The 20,958-nt window shown below is 42.1% G+C and overlaps 1 protein-coding gene across 2 annotated transcripts in view; it reads left to right on the plus strand.

Moving 5' to 3' along the window:
* KREMEN1 (kringle containing transmembrane protein 1) overlaps positions 1 to 20,958 on the plus strand; it is a 74,168-nt gene that overhangs the window by 4,144 nt on the left and 49,066 nt on the right. For both annotated transcript variants that reach the window (XM_008964360.6, XM_034949354.3), the window contains exon 2: positions 17,145 to 17,307. In XM_008964360.6, coding sequence (XP_008962608.3) covers positions 17,145 to 17,307 — 163 coding nt within the window. The remainder of the gene's footprint in view (positions 1 to 17,144; positions 17,308 to 20,958) is intronic.

Below are 20,958 nucleotides of genomic sequence, written 5' to 3' on the forward strand. Positions count from 1 at the left end.
CATCCTTAGTTTAGAATTTTTGAGTCTGGAAATGTCAACTGATAATCTAGGTCAGGTATGGGCAAACATTTTTTGTAGAGGAAGACAGTAAATAATATGAGATTCATGGGCCTTATACTATCTGTGTTGCAATTATTCAACTCTGTAGGGCAAAAGCAGCACAGACAAAAGACAAATGAATGGGTGTGACTGTGTTTCAGTAAGGCTTTATGGACACTGAAATTTGAATTTCCTATTTTTTTTTTTTTTTAAAGAGACGGAGTCTCACTCTGTCACCCAAGCTGAAGTGCAGTGGCGCAGTCTTGGCTCACTGCAACCTCTGCTTCCCGGGTTCTAGCAGTTCTCCTGCCTCAGCCTCTCAAGTAGCTGGGATAACAGGCATGCATCACCATGCCTGGCTAGTATTTTATTTTTAGTAGAGACGGAGTTTCACCATGTTGCCCAGGCTGGGAATTTCCTATAATTTTTATGTTAACAAAATATTGTTCATTTGATTTTTCAAAACTAAAATATTTTTAAAATTATAGATTTTTTAAGTCTTAGCTTGTGGGCCATACAGAAACAGGCAGTGAGCCAGATCTGGGCCACAGGCTGTGCTTTGCTGAGTTCTGTTCAAGGTCCACGTCTTCTGATTTTTTTCAGTGTTCACTGGTCTAGAAAAGGTGAGAAGGAGGCTTGATTTTGGTGAATGAATGAAACTTTTACCATTTACTGTTAACTAACTTTAAGATACATATGGGAGAAATGGTTAAAATGGTACATTTTATGTTAATATTTTACCACAATTTTTTTTAAAAGATACGTATGGGGAAAAGTTCGTGCACGTACATTTGGGTCTTTAATAGGACTTTTAGACCAGGTGCAGTGGCTCAAGCCTGTAATCCCAGCAGTCTGGAAGGCTCAGGTGAATGGATCCCTTGAGCCCAGGAGTTTCAGACCAGCCTAGGCAACATAGTGAGACCCAGTCTCTGTGAAACCCTGTCTCTACAAAAAATAAACCAAAATTAGCCAGATGTCGTGTAGTCCTAGCTACTCAAGAGGCTGAGGTGGGAGGATCACTTGAGCTGGGAGGTCAGGGTTGCAGTGAGCTGAGATTGTACCACTGCACTCCAGTCTGGGCAACAGAGCAAGACCCTGTCTCAAAAACAAACAAACAAACAAACAAAAACACCTTGAAAATGTCCTAAAGAGAAATTCAGCATGGTTCAGTGTACACTACATAAATAGTGCCTGCCTTGGAACTGGCCTATAGTTTGTTCAACTATGCCTGCAGATGTTGCTTAGAACAAACCGTTGAGAGATCTATTTCTCAGAGGAAAGCCCAGGCAGCAGGTGGCACCAGCCCTGACACAGAAAAACAGCCAGGAAAAAAAAAAAAAGAAGAAGAAGAAAACAAACTTCTGTGACTTTCCTAACCAGTTAATTTTTATGTCCGTGGTTCTGTTGTCATATTTAAAGTCGTTTTAAAAAATAACAATGTGCTTAGCATAGCTGATTATTTTGTTTTAATTAAAACATTTCTGAAAAAACAAAATGAAACATTCAAACATACCAAGTTGATTGTGCTTGTACTGTGGAACAGTTAATGCAAAACACTTGAGAGAGGCCGGAAGTTTGGATCTGTAGTTTTGCCTTGAGTGTCTGCCGCCTGAATAAGGACAACATAGGAGGAAGTGAATGTGTCCCTTAGAAAACTACCTGTATAGGTTTGAAGTGAGATCCAGCACCCCCAACGCCACTTGGCAGGTTACCTTCTGGCCGGTTCACTGGGCAGCCTTGTCATTGGTGAGAATGATGACTGACATTCCTTCTATATTCAGTTTGACCTTGAGAATCCAGCTGGAACCCATAAGTATTAGTCTAGGAGGAGCAGTCTGAGGTCACTCTATTTTTCCTCCCTGTCTTATCTTCGTAGTCTTCCTCCCAAGATGGCGGTGCTTCCCTCAACCCTTACCTCACCTTCTGAGACTTTGTCTGGATTCAGACTGATGAGGGAAAGGAAAGAGGCCATCGCAGAAAAATGTCAGATTGGCGTCCATACACCTCACAAATAACTACTCCACAGAAACGTGACTTCTCTTCTAAGGGAATCCCTTCCCCCACTTTTAAATTCTCTTTCTAGGTAAACACCTTCCTAGACTGGACTTGTACCAGTTTAAAGAGGAATGAATGAATTGGGGTGCTAGGGAGCACCTTGGCAGACAAAATGTTTTAGGCCACCTCACGCACAAAGTTGCCTCTCTCCCTGCATTTATACAACAGGGCCCTCTCAGAGCTACCCCTCTGCTGGGCCCAGCTTCTAGCTTCCCTTGCCACGGATTTAATCTCTGGCAAGTAGCCAAAGCATTAAACTTTTATTGTTCAATTTGCCACAAGGGCGGGGCCCTGCTTCTAGTGGGCTGAGGAGGCTGCAGCTGCTTCCAAACCCAAGTGTCACACCACATTAGCAACTGCAGACTTTGAGGGCTGGATTTCTTTCAATTTGGTTAGATTCTTGGTTAGAACCAGAACGGTATACTCACACACAAAATTTTAAAGCTAGGAAATAGTAAAAACAGTGTAGGCAACTTTTAAAGGTGATTCAGAGCGGCTGTAGCTATCAGCGTGTATGATTGACTCTGCATGGTTTCTTCATACCTTCCAAACAGACATATTAGATGGCTGTGCATGTGCCTTAGTGTCCTAAAGTTGGAGGAAAACATGGCAACCAAGTAGTTCTCTTCTAGACTAGTAGGGATTGCTAACCAATCCCATCACAGTATGTAAATTACTTGCTGTTGTTCAATCTATAAAAATTCATCTTCAAAGAAAATTATTGGGCTGGTAAAAATATTTTTAATAATGACCACAGAAGCCATATTTGTTTTTCTTTGATGTTCTTCCGAAGACCCTTCTGGTTCTAATCAGATTGTTCCCACATAAAATACAGTGGAAATCTACAATAATAAAATCCCTATTCCTATGTCTATGGGGAAATAAACAGGATGGGGACTGTCCTTTTAAGGGGCTTTCCCCTTCCCTTTCCCCAGACTCAAAGCCTCTATTACTGGTGGGTGTTTTGGCATCAGTTAAGGGCCTTCAATCCTTCCCTCCCTCCATGTTTTGCTCTTTCATTAAAGTGTTTCTGTTGTCTAATTATATCCTTTCAATCAAATTAGAGACTGTAGCATCTGGTGAGGGCTGTAACTGCTGCCATCTGCACCTCGTCTATACAGGCCTTTTCAGCTGAGAATCACTCAACTTCCAAATGGCAGGAAGAGATTTGGAAAAAGTTTAGTTGGAGGGGAGATTAACTTAAAAGGAGTGTCTTCAAAGGCTGGGTGCGATGCCCTGCTTGCTGTGATGTGTGCATGGCCATGCAGAGCTTCACTGGCCTGGCTCACCGAAGATTCTTCCCTAGCGCTTCTGGCAGATGAAGGGTTTCTGATTGTCTTAGCTGAAATGACTAGGCCTTCTTTGTTAGGGGCTTGGAGGGGGCCAGGGGCTGAGCTGAGAAAGTCTCCCTTGAGAACAATCTTTAGTTATATGACCACTGGTTAATGGGTGTGACACTTTCTGTTTATTTGACCATTTCTTCTAACTCAGTGATTTCAACTGGAGGAGATTTTGCCCCCAGGGGACATTTTGCAATACTTGGAGACATTTTGGCTGTCACAACTAAAGAGGTACTACTGGCATCTAGCCGGTAGAGGCCAGGGATGCTGCTGCTAAACATCCTAGAATGCACAGGAGGGCCCCCACGCCAACGAGTTACACAGCCCAAAATGTCAGTAGCGCTGAGGTTGAGAAACCCCGTCCTGACTGTATTATTCTTTTGTCCTTCTTTTTTTTTTTTAGCGTCAAGCTTTCCTGTTACCAGCAATGAATTTTTTTTTTTATACTTTAAGTTTTAGGGTACATGTGCACAACGTGCAGGTTAGTTACATATGTATACATGTGCCATGTTGGTGTGCTGCACCCATTAACTTGTCATTTAACATTAGGTATATCTCCTAATGCTATCCCTCCGCACTCCCCCCGTCCTTCTTTTTACTGTTAGTTGCCTGCCTAGGAACAGTTGATTCTGATCAGCATCTTTTTTCACTCTTAAGCAGATTCTTCATTATCCACATCTAACCTCTTTAAGCATTTCTGTGGACAGTGTTTCTGAAACCTTAATTCAGTAAGGGGGTCTGTGATTCACTGTGTCTTTTTATTCTCTCTAGAGTACAATTGTCAGATACATTACAGGATGCCCAATTAAGTTTGAGATTCAGACAAACACCAAAGAATTTTTAATTAAAGTCTGTTTCATGCAATGTTTAGGAATACTTGTCTTAAAAAATTCTTTGATGTTTATCTGAAATTCAAATTTAACTGAGAATTCTGTTTTTATTTGTCAAATCTGGCAACCCTAATCGAGCTTCATGGAACACTCCATGAAACTTTAAAGCTTTGACAATCAGAATTAATCTGTTGGCCACTATTTGCTCTTATTCTTATTGCTCCAAGTGACCAGAGATGATGGTTCCATCTACTTATAAATGAGTGTTACACTGAGCCTTTCCTTCTGCCCTAAACTGTCTCCCTGGCCAGAACTTATGAAACCCATCTCTTGAGTCATATTTTTATGTTGGGACCAATTAACAAGTACTTATCAAATTCCTCCTGTGTGCCCAGCATCTCTGATTAGGACTTATCCCTGTGCCAATTGACAGAAGGCTACAACTTTGTTGCTTCGAGTTTTACTTTGAAATGTGCTCTAGAGATATATGGTCTACCTGGTATCAGCTCCCCACTCAGGAGCTCTTATATTATTTGTCTATCCCATATCAGCCAAGGGAAGCTGAAAAGCCCAGAGTCTGGCTTCCATGGAGTATTGGCTGCCCTCCAGGACTCTATTATTGGGGAATTTTCTTGCCATCTGACATTAAAAATAGGTCATAGGCATTACTAACAAAACTTGTCTAGAAGCTGGATTATATCAGTTTATCTCCTTTTCATCTAACTGAGACCTTCAGACAACATGGAAAAAGGTTGCTCAAGTGATAGTGAGGCAAGGCGTAGATTTGAGCTGGGTGCCTCCTGCTTAAAGCAAACTAAGAATATAAAATTCATATTTTTATTTTATTTTATTTTTTAGATGGAGTCTCGCTCTGTTGCCCAGGCTGGAGGGCAGTGGCACTCCTGGCCTCAAGTGATCCTCCCACCTTGGCCTCCCAAAGTACTGGGATTACAAGGGTGAGCCACTGCACCCAGCCACCATCCATTTCCTTTAAATAGCAGAGTCCCTGGTTTAAATAGCAAATATTTGATTTCCTTGATTTACATAAACTCGTACTTGATTTACATAAACTTTCCTAGAACTTCTCATAGGTATTGCTAGGTAAGTCTTGAGGCTGGCCTAGGAGGAATACATTGGTGAGGAAACTAATGCACCCTGAATGTATCTGTAATGGAGCTTTCCCCTAGCCCCTCATTCACCAGCTTCCCTCTTTCAACAGACACTTAGCCAGGCACCTTCTATGTGGTCTGTAGTTGCTGAGAATACAAAGGTGAGTAAGATGCTCACAGGCTATTGGAAACAGGGCTATGTGCTTCCTGAGCAATTATACTTCAAGGTAATCAAGTCCTTTAAGAGCTGTGGCAGCAGGCACTGTGACTTGTTTCAAAACCCCTGGTTTCTATAGAAGTTAGTGCTACCTATTCTAGACCCTGAGCCTTCAAATAGTTCGCCTTTTGTTTTTTTGTTTTCTTTAGAGCTGGCTTATAATGAGCTGAGGTATTGTCCATCAGCAAGCTGAACTTTCAGCTTTAAAATATCTCACGTTTCCTGTATCCTTATGTGAAAACTTTTTTTGAGACAAGGTCTCACTCTGTCACCCAGGCATGATTACAGCTCACTGCAGACTCAAGAGAGACCCTTGCCCCAGCCTCCCGAGTAGCTGGGAGGTACCTGCCGCCACGCCTGGCTAATTTTTAAAAAATATTTTTTGTAGAGACAGCGTTTCGCTATGTTGCCAAGTCTATGAAAACTTTATAGTATGAAATTTTATTTCAAGATTCAGGAAGATATTTATGAATAAATATCTAAGGTAGATTTATTTGTACTCACATATTACATTGAGAGATAGATGCTTTACATCACCAAAGTATAATAGAATATATTCTATTGGTATTGGAAGTAAAATCCATCAAGGTGCTTTGGTTAATAAATGAAATATTTTTCTTAGAGTTCTGCTGAGTCAGTGACTTTTGACTATTTGAATGAGTCCATTCTTTAACTGAAGTTTAATCTCTACATATTATAGACCTGAATGCTGATAGGTTAATGGACATTTTTTTCTCAAAAAGTGTCTTTTGGACTTCAATTTGATGGTTGTGATACGAGAAAGGGGTCCTGATCTAGACCCCAAAAGGGGGTTCTTGGATCTTGCATAAGAAAGAATTCAGGGGTCCGGCACAGTGGCTCACGCCTGTAATCCCAACATTTTGGGAGGCTGAGGCCAGCGGATCACTTGAGGTCAGGAGTTTGAGACCAGCCTGGTGAACATGGGGAAACCCTGTCTCTACTAAAAATACAAAAGTTAGCCAGGTATGGTGGTGGGTGCCTGTAATCCCAGCTACTAGGGAGGCTGAGGCAGGAGAACCACTTGAACCCGGGAGGCGGATGTTGCAGTGAGCTGAGATTGCGCCACCGCACTCCAGCTTGGGCGACAGAGTGAGACTCATCTCAAAAAAAAAAAAGAAAGAATTCAGGACAAGTCCACAGAATAAAGTGAAAAGGAGTTTATTAGAGAAGTAAATAAACAAAAGAATGGCTACTCCATAGGCAGAGCAGCCCCGAGGGCAGCTGGTTGGCTATTTTTATGGTTATTTCTTGACCATATGCTAAACAAGGGGTAGATTACTCATGAGATTTCCGGGAAGGGGGTGAGGAGTTCCCGGAACTGAGGGATCCTCTTTTTTTTAGGTCATATAGGGTAACTTCTGGATGTTGCTGTGGCATTTGTAAACTGTCATGGTGCTTGTAGGAGTATCTTTTGGCATGCTAATATATTATAATTAGTGTGTAATGAGCTGTGAGGATGACCAGAGGTCACTTTCATCACTATCTTGGTTTTGGGGGGTTTTGGCTGGCTTCTTTACCACATCCTGTTTTATCAGCGAAATCTTCGTGACCTGTGTCTTGTGCTGGCCTCCTATCTCATCCTGTGACTAAGAATGCCTAAACTGGGGATGTATCCCAGCAGGTCCCAGCCTCATTTTACCCATCTGCTGTTCAAGGTGGAGTGGCTCTGACTCAAATGCCTCTATTATATGGGTTTATAATATGGTAAATGATAAATAAAAATTCCTGAACACTAATGCATATTTATGATGACTATTCCTGGCAGAAACACACATGCTTCACAGTGACAAGCATGGCATGTTTTCCAGGGGGCCCTGCCTGGGTAGGAGTGGAGCATATGCAAGATGAGAGCCAGATGGGAAAAGAGTGGTACCCAAGCCACTGCATTCTGGACCTTCTCTGCCTTGATAATTATTTGTTTTTTGAATTTTTATTTAACAAATAAGGCCTTCTCTCCAAAGCGTTTTCATGGTTCTTCTGAATTCAAACATCTGGTCTTATGCTTACTCTGTAAGTTCAGTTTTTCTTGTAATGGTCTTTTAAGTAATTAAATATTTCATCTCTTAGTAGAGATAGATAAACTGGAGATTCAAATAGAAGACCTCATGTCCCCTTCCAAAAGTATAAATTCTTTAGTTAAAGTATCTTTGAGAGGCAAGGCCTTTCCTTCCGTACTGTTTTTAAGGGCACCGTCTCCTTAAATGGAAAAGAAGATCTAAAAGGTATTTTAATGAAAAAGCTACTAATACATAAAACATTACAGTGATTTTTGTTGTGGTAATTCCACTTTGGGCAAAAGGGCAGCTCGTTCTATGGTCATTTGGCACTGTTAACACATAATCCAAGAACGTGATATATGAGTATCAATTTTGATTTTAGATGGCTAACTTTATGGCCGAATTTGTTTATAGTTCTTGAAAAAAGGCTAAGGTAGATTAATTTCAAAATAACATGTTGGTAACTATTTTCAAGATGTTCTTTGAAAAAATTTTTATTATGGGAAATTTAGGACACAAATAGAGAAGAGAGTATAAGGAAGTCCCATGTATCTATCTCCTGACTCCCACAATTATTAACCATGGCTAATGTTATTTCATCTATACCCTCTTCATTCCCCTTACTACATTATTTTGTAACCAATTTCAGATATGTCACCTCATCTGTAAACATTTTAGTATGTATCTCTAAATGCTAAGGATTCCTTTCAAAAACATAGTAATAGTACCATTATTACACCTAGAAAAAAACCAATAATTCCTTAATGCCATCAAATATCCAGTCAATGTTCAGATGTTCCTGGTTGTCTTATTAGTATTTTTTACACTTCAGTCAGGATCTAAACAAGGTGTATTTAGGTAATGTGAGTCCTAAATCTCTATTAAGCCTTAGATTTCCCCTTTTTTTCTTTTCTTGCAATTTACTTGTCGAAGATGTAGTTTCTTTTAAGCAAGAAGAATGCCTAAGTAGGCCGGGCACAATAGCTCTTGCCTGTAATCCTAGCACTTTGGGAGGCAGAGGCAGGTGGATAGCTTGAGCCCAGGAGTTTGAGTTTGGCCTAGACAATGTAGACCCCATATCTACAAAAAATTAAAAAATTAGCCAGGTGTGGTTACACATGCCTATAGTCCCAGCTATGTGGGAGGCTGAGATGGGAGGATCACTTGAGCCCGGGAGGTAGAGGCCGCAGTGAGCCATGATTGCTCCACTGAACTCCAGCCTGTGTGACAGAGCAATACCCTGTCTCAAAAAAAAAAAAAGTGCCTAAGTGCCTCTCAGAGGGAAGGCCCACATGGGAGGTGAGGTTTTTTTTTTTTTTTTTTTAACCATATAATTCTTACTTCCATTAGAGAAACATAGAATTAGAGAATTTTAAGCCTGGAAGAGATTTTTAGCCATGAGTCCTTTCCAGTCATATCACCCCAGACTTTTGGACCTGAGTTTCATTTAGTTAGATCTTGAACTTGAAATTGCAGACATTTACAGTGAAGGGACGTTGAGATAATCTGGCTCGACCCTCCTAATTTCACCGATGAGGAAACCAAGGAAGAAACTGAGGCCCAATGATGTCTGAGTGGTTTGTTCAAACCACAGTGTTAGCTGCTTCTCTGATATCATTTCCCCTTTATTGCACTGATTCTCCATATGTACTATGTGTGTACAGGGTTGTTGTTTTTTCCCTAAACTGTCCTCTCTCTATTCTAGATATGATGACATTCCTCTGTGTAATTGTAGAAATCACTGCTCTTGGAGAGCCATTTTTGAAGATGGGAGTGTGTCCTATCACAGCCTCAGTGGTGTTGGGTTGGAAAAGGCTGGGAACCCCTGCCTTCCCAGGGCCACATGCCCCTTTACTACAGGGTTTCACATAACTGAAATCAGCTTTCCCATAGTGCTTTTGAGTGTCTGAGGGCAAAGGGTAGTCTGCCCAGGGGCTTCGAAGTGGTGCAAGTTCCCACCGGGCACCAGTCTGTATTTGAAACCAAACAGGGCGATAGGTGTGCTATGTGAATATTTGACAGCACTGTCATGTTGCCCTCTCTCTATATATATATCTTTTTTGAGATAGGGTCTCACTCCATCGCCCAGGCTGGAGTGCAGTGGCATGACCATGGCTCACTGCAGCTTTGACTTCCTGGGCTCCACCTCAGCCTCCCAAATAACTAGGATTACAAGCACACACCACCACACCCAGCAAATTTTTAATTTTAATTTTAATTTTGTAGAGATGGGGGTTTCTCTATGTTGCCCAGGCTGGTCTTGAACTCCTGGGCTCAAGTGATCCTCTTGCCTTAGCCTCCCAAAGTTCTGGGATTACAGGCATGAGCCATACCCTCTAAATATTAAAAAAAGCATTTTTACCTAAACCTTAGATTTCTATAATCTATCTACCTACCAAGTTTCATAGACTTTTTTAAAGAACGAAGGATATTCTCATTGGAATATGTTCTCTGCTGTCTTGCTTTAAGATGCTGTAATTGAATTTAATGTGAATTGATTCATGTTGATTTCAAGCCAGGCTAAAACCAGACAGATTCTTCCAACATAAGATCAGTAGAAGTGCTAAGCGGTCCCACAGAGAACAGAGACTTAACTTTGGTGGATTAAAAAAAAACAATGACTCTCATAAGCATCATATGTAGAGATCTAACTAGTAATTCTACCAGAAAACCAAGAATGTAGAGAAAAATGTTGTATTTCTCAATAGTGTGTTTTTGGACAAATTAAGAATTACCTAGTTATAGAGTTTTATAGAGAGCATATTCTTCAGCTTTATTCAATCTTACCAAAGATTAGGATGTCTTTTAGATTAACTACTGTTTTCCTACCACTATCTTATACATGTCAAGTTTTTTTTTTTTGACGGAATTTTGCTCTTGTTGCCCAGGCCAGAGTGCAATGGTGCGATCTTGGCTCACTGCAACCTCCGCCTCCCGGGTTTAAGTGATTCTCCTGCCTCAACCTCCCAAGTAGCTGGGATTACAGGCATGCACCAACATGCTCGGCTAATTTTGTATTTTTAGTAGAGATGGGGTTTCTCCATATTGATCAGGCTGGTCTCAAACTCCCGACCTCAGGTGATCTGCACACCTTGGCCTCCCAAAGTGCTGGGATTACAGGCATGAGCCACCACGCCCAGCCAAGTTTTAATTATTTTAAAAGAATACCTTGTTATAGTTTAAACATGAAGTTTAAAACTGCAGAGCAGGTATTATACAACCTGGCAGAATTTTTCCTGGGACTCTATTAACTTGTGTTTTCCTCACTTATGATTAGTATAAATATTGAATTATGTGGTTTTAGTAGCATAAATAAATGAAGATGTGTTTCATCATATTTATAGCTGAGATTTTGATTAAGAGAAACCTATTTGCTCCTCTGTATCTTTTTCCCTTACCGCTTATCCATTGAACACTAGGATTCAACACAGGATTCAAACCATATATATGTTCCATCTTGATGGTAGCCTAACTTTAAACAGAATTGTAGTAGGATGATGGGCCCACATACTCATGTTATCTTGCCTTTTATAGCTAATTATTTTATGGACCAGAATAACGTGCGCATGCATGCACGCGTGCATACACACACACACATGCACGCACGCACATATTTTGAGATGGGGTTCCCACTCTGTCACCCAGGGTATAGTGCCTTGGTGCGATCTTGGCTCACTGCAACCTCTGCCTCCCAGGCTCAAGCGATCCTCCTACCTCAGTCTCTTGAGTAGCTGTGACCACAAGCACACACCACCACGCTTGGCTAATTTTTTGTATTTTTGGTAGAGATGGGGTTTTGCCATGTTGCCCAGGCTGGTCTCGAACTCTTGATATCAAGTGATCTGCCCATCTCAGCCTCCCAAAGTGCTGGGATTACAGGCGTGGGCCACCGCGCCTGGCCTCAGAATAACCTAAGTTATCATGATGCTTATAATATTTCTAAGCTTATATAAAGTTTGATTATTTTTATACCTTTATGATTATACAATAATAATTTTTGAATACCTACTATGTACCGAGTACTTTACTTGCACACCTTCCAATTCTTCCAACTGCCCTGAGCTGTAGATAATCAAATCTCTCATTTTGCAAGTCAAGAAACTGAGGCTCAAGGAGGTTAGGCAACTGCTTATAGCTTGTAAACTGAAAAGCTGAGGTCTGGCTCTAGAGCCCCTAACATACCCTTTCCATACTCTACCACATTGTTGCTAGAAGTTGTGTGATAAAGAAAAAAAAATTACTGAAAAAGTTTTCCTAGCTTTTCTCCTACCCCACAGGCTGTACTTTCTCAGTCATCATTGCAAAGTGTGGTATGTTGGAGGGCCCCAGGGCTCAGCCCCAGATGTTGGGGCCGATACACACAGTATCCTATTCTCTCTACACGTAAGTGCTGGGGACCATATTTCTAGCTTTAGCCTCAGCCTTTTTCCTCAACTCCAGACTCATGTAGCCATTTGCGTACTCTACATCTCCACTCAGTTTTCTGAAGATGTCAACTTTAACCTATCCAAAACCAAACTCTTAATTCTACCCCAAAACACTCTGACCTTCCTGAGCCCTCCCTATTACAGTAAATGGTATCACTACTCAGCTGGTTGCTCAGGCCCCTTTGGTGTGCTGTGTGACCCATCTGTCTCTCAGACCCTGTATCCAAACCCCCAGCAAATACTTTTGCCACTACCTTCAAAATATATCTGGAATCGGTCCACTTCTCACCACCCCACAGCTGCCAGCCTAGTCCAGGCCATCCTTGTTTCTCGCCCATCCTTCTACAGTAACTACTTACTTTTCTCCCTGCCTAGTTCCTGCCTGTCAGTGGTTTTTCCTCCACCCAACAGCTAGACAATTCTATTAAAAGATAAGTCACAAAAATGAATAAATAAAAATAAAGATAAGTCGCATTATGTCATTCCCCTGCTCTAAACCCTCCAGTGGCTTCCCCTTACACTTAGAACAAAAGCCAAAATCTCATTTATCTAACCCTCAAGACCTTACATGTCCTGACCTTGCCTGCCCTTCCCTGCTCATTCTCCTGCTCCAGTCAGATTAGAGGAGCAGCTTTGTAGCTCCCCAAACCTGCCAAACATATTGCCATTTGCAGGGGCTTTGCATTTGCTGGACCCTCTGCCAGTTACACACCTCCTGCCTCGTTCACTGGGTTTGCTTCCTCCCTTCATCCACGTCTCTGCTCACTAGGCTTTCCCTGACCCACCCTAGGAGAGAACCCTCACCATTCCATCTTACTCCCTTTACTCTGCTTCATTCCTCCTAATAGCACTTATCACTATCTGATGTTCATTTTGATCAGTTTATTATAAACATGTAAGCTCCATGAATACAGGATATTTGTTCATCTCTGTAGCCCCAGTGCTGTGAACAGTGCCAGGCACATAGTATTGAATAAATATTTGCTGAACTAATTAATGAATAATTTCCTAGACATTAGATCTCTCGCTTTCACTCATTCTCTTTTCACTGAATACGTAAATAAACAGTTGGCTCTGTGTGTATGTGTTTCTTACTGGTTTAAGCCGCTCCTTGCTTATTTAGCCAAAGCTTACATCAGTTTCGTAGCAGTAGAAAATAAGGGAGGCTGGGAGCTACATGATAGAACTTATGAACACAAAGAAGGAAACAACAGACACTGGGGTCTACTTGAGGGTGGAGGGTGGGAGGAGGGAAATCAGCAGGAAGATAACTGTTGGGTACCTGGGTGATGAAATAATCTGTACAACAAACCCCTGTGACATGAGTTTACCTGTGTAACAAACCTTCACATGTACCCCTGAACCCAAAATAAAAGTTAAAAAACTTAACATAATCACGATAGAAAACAGTGTGGAGGTTCCTCAAATGATTCAAAATAGAATGACCATATTCTAGCAATCTCAGTTCTAGGTATATATTCAAAGGAAATAAAATCACTGTTTTGAAGAAAAAAAAATAAGGGAGGTAGGGTCCTATTTACCTAATATACACCCTAGTACTCTGATGAAATCAAGATGCACTAGATGACTTTGAATGCAAAGCATTCAAGTTTGTTTTCCTTGCTTTTCTCCGTAATTGATATGTACTGGGCAAGTCTGGTCAAAAAATAATCACAGAATCTGATACACTGCCTCAGTTTCACCAGTGTAACTGAGAACAAGATTGGGTCTGAGAGGCACAGACCCAAGCAAAGAAGCCTGCACTTTCCCCTTTCCACTCTCAGATGCCATCTCGTCTCCATGAGGACTGTCATGTGTGTGGATTTTATTTATTTATTTATTGAGACAGAGTTTCACTCTTGTTGCCCCAGCTGGAGTGCAAAGGCACGATCTCGGTTCACCACAACCTCCGCCTCCTGGGTTCAAGCGATTCTCCTGCCTCAGCCTCCCAAGTAGCTGGGATTACAGGCATGCACTACCACCCCCGGCTAATTTTGTATTTTTAGTAGAGACGGCGTTTCTCCATGTTGGCCAGGCTGGTCTCGAACTCCTGATCTCAGGTGATCCGCTCGCCTCGGCCTCCCAAAGTGCTGGGATTACAGGCTTGAGCCACTGTGCCCGGCCATGGATTCTTTTTATTACACATTCTGCTACATTCTTTTGTATTACAAACCAAGTCATCCGAGTCTCAGGAACCCCACCTGTCCTGTAGTTTGCTATGTATAGCTAAGACCTTCCATTGATCTATTGAGCTGCATCTCTGATTTCTGGCCCCTGGATCACCCTTCACACTTTAAAAAAAATTTTATTTTTATCCTATATATTTAAGGGGTACAGTATGATGTTTTGATATACAAATTCTGATAGGAGAAAAACATGTATTAACACACAGCAATTAAAATTCTAGCAATTGGCAAGGGTTGGCTGATGTTCTTAGAATCATCTAGTCTAGTGGTTCTCAAACCTGATTACTTAACAGAACCACCTGGGCTGCCTTTCAGAAATACAGGTTTCAGGTCCTGCTCTAGCTCTGGGATTGGGATAGAGCTCTGGTGTGTCTGGTGTGGTACATACCACACACATTGTCTCTCTCTCTCTCTTTCTCTCAGATCACATATATTTCTTGTGATAGTAAGTGTTGTGAAGCAAACAAAGGGCAGAAAAATAGGAGTAAAGATGATGAGAAGGGCTTTCTGAGAAGGTAGTGTTCAGTCTGTGAGGGGAAGTATTAGGGGAAGAACATTTTGGGCAGGAAATAGCATAGTGTGTTCAGAGAATTAAAAGCAGACCAGTGTGGCCGAAGCACAGCGAGTGAGTAAGGGAAGAGCTCTGCTTCATGGGAGGAAGGGGCTGAGGCTGCATCTCAGAGGCCTTGCAGACACCGAGGAAGAGTCCGAGTTTTGTTTTGAGTGCCATCATTCTTTTAAGAACTATGGAGAATGGATTGTAAGAGAACAAAAGTGGAAGCTGTGAGACCCAAACTGTTCTCTGATGATAAAGGGGACTATACTGGTGGCATCAAAGACGGAGAGAAGGCAGTTTCAGGGTATATGTTTTAGGGAAGTCAACAGGACTTGCTGACGAATCGGAAGTGGAGTGAGGGAGAGAATGGGAGAAGCAAGAATGATGCTGAGGAGGGCCCATTAGAGGCAGTATAGGGTGTGGTCGAGTGCCCAGCTCCCTTATCTGTAAAATGGGGTACTAAGGTACCTCTCTGGGTTGGTGGCAAGTTGACATTTGTAAAGCACTTAGACAGAGTTTGGCACATGGTAAAACACTGTGTAAATATTAGAAGTGATTTGGATGATGTTTATTCATCCAAGGTCGCACAGCTGGTCAGCAGCAGGTCCAGGACAAGAAGCCAAGGCTTAGTCTCTTTGTTTAGTGCATTTTATGCGACACTGAACTGCCTCCTTCAATTTATGCCTCCTTTGAACTTATTTGTGCAGACTCTTGGTAGAGGGGTTTGGTCCTTATGGTACACGAAGAGTTGCACTTATCATAACACATGAGCATTGCACCAAACATGATAAATTGCTAGGGTTGGCGGGGTGTGGTGGCTGACACCTATAATCCCAGCACTCTGGGAGGCCCAGGTGGGCGGATCACTTGAGGTTGGGAGTTTGAGACCAGCCTGGCCAACATGGTGAAACCCTGTATCTACTAAAAATACAAAATTAGCTGGGCATGGTGGCGGGCGCCTGTAATCCCAGTTACTAGGGAGGCTGAGGCAGGAGAATCGCTTGAACCTGGGAGGCGGAGGTTGTGGTGAGCCAAGATTGCAACACTGCACTCCAGCCTGGGCAACAGAGCGAGACTCCATTCAAAAAATAAAAATAATAAAAAATAAATTCCTAGGGTTTCCTGCATAGGTGGACATTCAGATTATTTTGGCTATCCATAAAATGGTGCCATTCCAGACAAAACACAGGGCCTGGATGGTCGGAGGAAGGAGGTGCTGGAAGAGAGATGTTCTGTGGATAGTTTGAAGTATTAAAAGAAATATCTTCCAGAATGTGTTCATGTTGTTCACACGCTTAGACTGGAGTAGGCACATGGCCGACAACAGGAGATGGCATTAAGAGTCCTTAATACTGGAAGTTATAGGTCAGTGCATGCCAGGAGAAGGAAAGAAATGCAGCTAAGAATGCTAGTGTAACTCCCCCAGGTTGTCAGTTTTCTAGTGATATATCTTAAAGAAGTGTTTGAAGTGCTTCTGTCAGTTTCAACTAAGCTAATTTTAAAAAATTGTTCTTTGTACTGTGCCTGTCTCATGAACCTCTTCGAGTTTAATGCATGCAATATGTGGGTGAAAATCCTATCAGCCTCAGTCCCCATCCCCCAAAGTCTGAGAAGCAGATTTTAGAAACACATTGTTGCACCTGTGAGGATTTGTCATTTTATTAAATCGGACCTGAGACCATTTTCAATGTGCCTCATCAAAAGAATTTCAGAAAGAGGTGAGAGAAAATGCCAGCCCGGCCCTTCCTCCCTCATGTTGACTGTCTGTTTTGTTGCACCTCTATCTCAAACAGCATGGGGAGGACTGTTCTTCATTACCAGGGAATGTGAGTCATTCCCAGATTTGTGTGATTGGGATTCCAAAGCATTGCTGTATCCAATGATCTTATTAAATCCAAGTGTCAGTGCAGCCTTTCAGACTGTAGGGGAGAGCTCAGTTACAGCTGGTGACCTGGTTCCAGTTACCACACAGAGCCACTGGCGAGAGCAGTGACCCCCTCAGAGTATCCAGAATTCCACATGGATGGCTGTTACCAACTGTTCCCAGATTTGGGGGTTTCCTGGTTCACTTCATGGGCTTCAGTACACTTCAGCTCCCTGTTTATTTCCTAGTTGGGATCTGTATACTTTAGGGGAAAATGTTCTAGTGTCTGTAGACAAGCTAGTGCCAAGATTAGCCTAGCTTTTTGAGGGTACCTTGTTTCAGATTTATTCAGCCCCAGAAGTGTTAACTGCACTGTGTCCAGGATCTAGCAAGACACTATCCATTTCCAGCTTGGTCCAAACAAAACAAAACATCAACCAAAGAGGGAGGAAACCATGAATGTTGCCAGAAAATTAGTTTGCTCTGTCTTTTCTTTCTTCTAGAGTGTTTCACAGCCAATGGTGCGGATTATAGGGGAACACAGAACTGGACAGCACTACAAGGCGGGAAGCCATGTCTGTTTTGGAACGAGACTTTCCAGCATCCATACAACACTCTGAAATACCCCAACGGGGAGGGGGGCCTGGGTGAGCACAACTATTGCAGGTAAGATGGGGCCACTCAGTACTTTAAAAAGATAGATACATATCTAGTCTCTTCTTCCAACCCCTTTCATCCCAGCTCACAACTAGGGAAAGTCTTTTGACCAACTCAAGAGACTTATCTTGTCAGTTTTAAAAATATTTCTTTCACACCTTACACACACACACACACAATTTACCACTCTTTTTTTTTTTTTTTTTTTTTTTTTTTGAGACGGGGTCTCGCTCTGTCACCCAGGCTGGAGTGCAGTGGCGCGATCTCGGCTCACTGCAAGCTCCGCCTCCCGGGTTCACGCCATTCTCCTGCCTCAGCCTCCCGAGTAGCTGGGACTGCAGGCGCCTGCCAACACGCCCGGCTAATTTTTCGTGTTTTTAGTAGAGACAGGGTTTCAACCGTGTTAGCCAGGATGGTCTCGATCTCCTGACCTTGTGATCCGCCCGCCTCAGCCTCCCAAAGTGCTGGGGTTACAGGCGTGAGCCACCGCGCCCGGCCAATTTACTACTCTTTTCAACATGGGTTGTTTTAATGCTGGCTTTCAAAGCTCTGCTTTTCTGTCTGATCACTTCCTTGTCTCTTTGGGAGGGTTTTCTTAGTTAGCCCTACCACCAGTGGACAATACACAGTTAGCAGAGCAGCCTACACTACCGAGAATGTCGTGGTCAGACAGCACCATGTGTGACCCAAATCTCCCTCCGCTTCTGAGCAAAGGAAGCTGCCTACATTATTCTGCCTCCGGCCAGCCCAGGATAACCTTGCTCTGGGAACAGCTGTATCCATCAGATGTGTGCCATTTACTTCCTTTTAGTCGACTAAGGTGTTTCTTTGCTTTTCACCTCCCGTCTGACTCTAGCAGGGGATCTTAACCTGACATCTATGATGCTTCAAATGTGATTCACAATTTCCTGGGGATGATCCATAGCTTTGATCAGCTTCTCAAAGTTATCTGTGATTGAAAACAAGTTCAGGATCACTGGTATGTAGGGTCCAGAACAAAGACTGTAAGCACTTTTGGTTATACATTTGTGCTGCTTATGCCCAAGATCCTGGTAATGAGACTTATGGTTCAGCAATGCATTGAATTTAATTATTATTAGAACAGGTGCAAAGGCAGCCTCTTGAGCTACTGGGACAGGGAAAAATGATTGTTGAACTATATACCCTGTCCCTGGTTCTACATACATTGGAATCTCAACCATGGCACTGTTGACGCAGCTGAGCCAACATATATTTTCCTGTATTGTGTGGGCCACACTGTTTACCTTCTGCCCTCTACATACCTTTGCTAACGCTCTAGGGCCCTTGTAGTTGTCTCAAAGTCACCAGGCCTTTAGTCTATGTTTTCTTTATCCCTATACCTTTCCCTATCTTGTATCAACTGACCATTCCCTCCTAGTTGCTATTGACTTATTTTGTTTGTTATAAAAGTGTTAAAAGCTTATTCTTAAAAAAAAAACTTCTCCAACACCACAAATATATGTGGTTTAAATAGTTAAAATTCCCCATTTTACCTATTTTCCCTGAAACCCTCCCCACCAAGTCCCAAGTCCCAGAGACAACCAATTTGGGTATTTGCCACTTCACATTTTGCTATCTGTTGTATTTTATTGTTCAAGTTACACATGCTTATTAAATAGTTCTTTTATATTTTATTTTCCAAGTTATACATGTTAATTTATTTTTTGCATAAACTAAAAAGTTAGTCCCACCCCATTTTTTATTACCTTCCCCTAGGTTTTCTATTCATAGGAATAGTTGGTTGGGTTGGGAAGAGTGTTTAGGAAGAGAGACAAGTATTTGGTTTTTGTTTTTCCATAGTTGCTTATCTTCTTGTTCCAAAGTATCTCTTGGTGGTAGGCTGTTGGTTTATTCTATTGCTCTGGTGCTTCCTATCAAGCAAGTCTTCTCAGAAGAGCTCATGTTTTTAAGTCTGACTTTAAGGTACATTTTAAGTTTCCAGTGAGGCCTAATTTATGTGAAAAATTTTTCTTTCTTGTGGATTAGCACCCACTTCTACTCACAGGCTTCTAGAAATGTACCCATAAACATCCATTAAGAGAGCAGTGAGAGCCAGGAGGGACCACCTTTCTCCTTAGCCCTGGTCAGCCATCAAATCAAACCCTCTCGTTTGATTTGATGGAATGCAGGAGACCTGAACTATTTAATACCAGTTTATACTTTGGAAAAGGGAGGCTGAAATTGTTGATTATCACATCAAAGAGTCCAGGCCTTTTGTTTTAGCACTGCAGCAAAGTCAAGGATGAATTCGCTTGTTCTTTATTAAGCTATTCTGATGCTTTTCAATATGGTTTTGACATTGATAATAAACAGTTTTCTAAGGGCTTTACCAAATAAATACATCAAAGCTGAACACCGAATAGAGGGAGGAAAATGACAGTGAAATACTGTTTAAAGAAGGGCTTTGTACAAGTTCTCCTACTTTGATTTCTCAACTGACACCCGACACCATGTTTGTCTTGTGTGACTTTTTCAGACCCATCACATTAGAGATGTCTGAGAGTTGGTGAGTGATGGGAATGCACTTTTCTGGGCTCAAAGTAACTGGCTTAGAAGGGAAGGCAGAGACTGGGGAAGAGCAGAGTTGGTGCTGGCACCTGCCTTTGGGCACAAGAAACAAAAGGACGCTTTGTACTTTGGGAAAGCTTATCTTCTACGCCACATGACAGGCTTAGCCCACTCTGGCCTGATAGGGGTTGCTCCCAGCTCCTGCTGCAGGATCTTTATGCCCATTTCCGGCCTAACCGGAGTGTCAGCTTTCCAGTGTTCTGAGTCTAAATAAAAGGGGCTTGGAAAGCGGTGAAGAGAGGCGAGCCTTTTCTGTGTGTCCAGTAGCCCCTGCCGTTTTATTTATCTGCTTCAGTAGTGTTGCTTGTTATTGTTATGCCACCTATGAATTGAAAAGACCTTAAAGCATGTATTTATTCCAGGCCATTCTCATTTAGAAATGTGAAATAGAGCTTTAAAAAATATTATCTCCATATCAGAAGTTGATACCTCATGACAGGATCACAAGTTCTAGCTGAGACTCTGACGCAGTTTTCTTCAGTATTCTCTGAGGAGTCAGCATTTTGAGGAAGGAATAGCACCCATTTCTAGCAAATGTGAGCCTCGTCCTGGTGAAAGTTTGTCAGTGGAGTCTGTATTTTATTTTTATTTTATTTTTTTATTTTTGAGACGGAGTTTCGCTCTTGTTACGCCTGGCCCAGTGGAGTCTTTATTAAGTGAATTTTGTTTTACTGTTTAAAAATTACACCATTGGAGTATTCACTATAGAGGAAATAAAATAAAACCAGAAAAGAAAAAAAGCTGAAATCACCAATAGTTCCAGTGTCTAGAGATACTTTATAAGAGTTTGGTGTACATTCTTTCCTAAATAAGTCTTTTCAAAACATGGAATTATGTCATCTATTGGGTTTTATAACTGCCTCTTTAAAAAAAAAAATCTAATAAGGCTGGGCACGGTGGCTCACGCCTGTAGTCTCAGCACTTTGCGGGGCCGAGATGGGCAGATCACTTGAGGTCAGGAGTTGGAGACCAGACTGGCCAATATGGTGAAACCCCACCTCTACTAAAAACAAAAATTAGTCAGGCATGGCGGCGGGCACTTGTAGTCCCAGCTACTCGGGAGGCTTGAGG

This window comes from Pan paniscus, chromosome 23 (genome assembly GCF_029289425.2).
Source record: "Pan paniscus chromosome 23, NHGRI_mPanPan1-v2.0_pri, whole genome shotgun sequence".
In the NCBI taxonomy this organism is placed as follows: domain Eukaryota; kingdom Metazoa; phylum Chordata; class Mammalia; order Primates; family Hominidae; genus Pan; species Pan paniscus.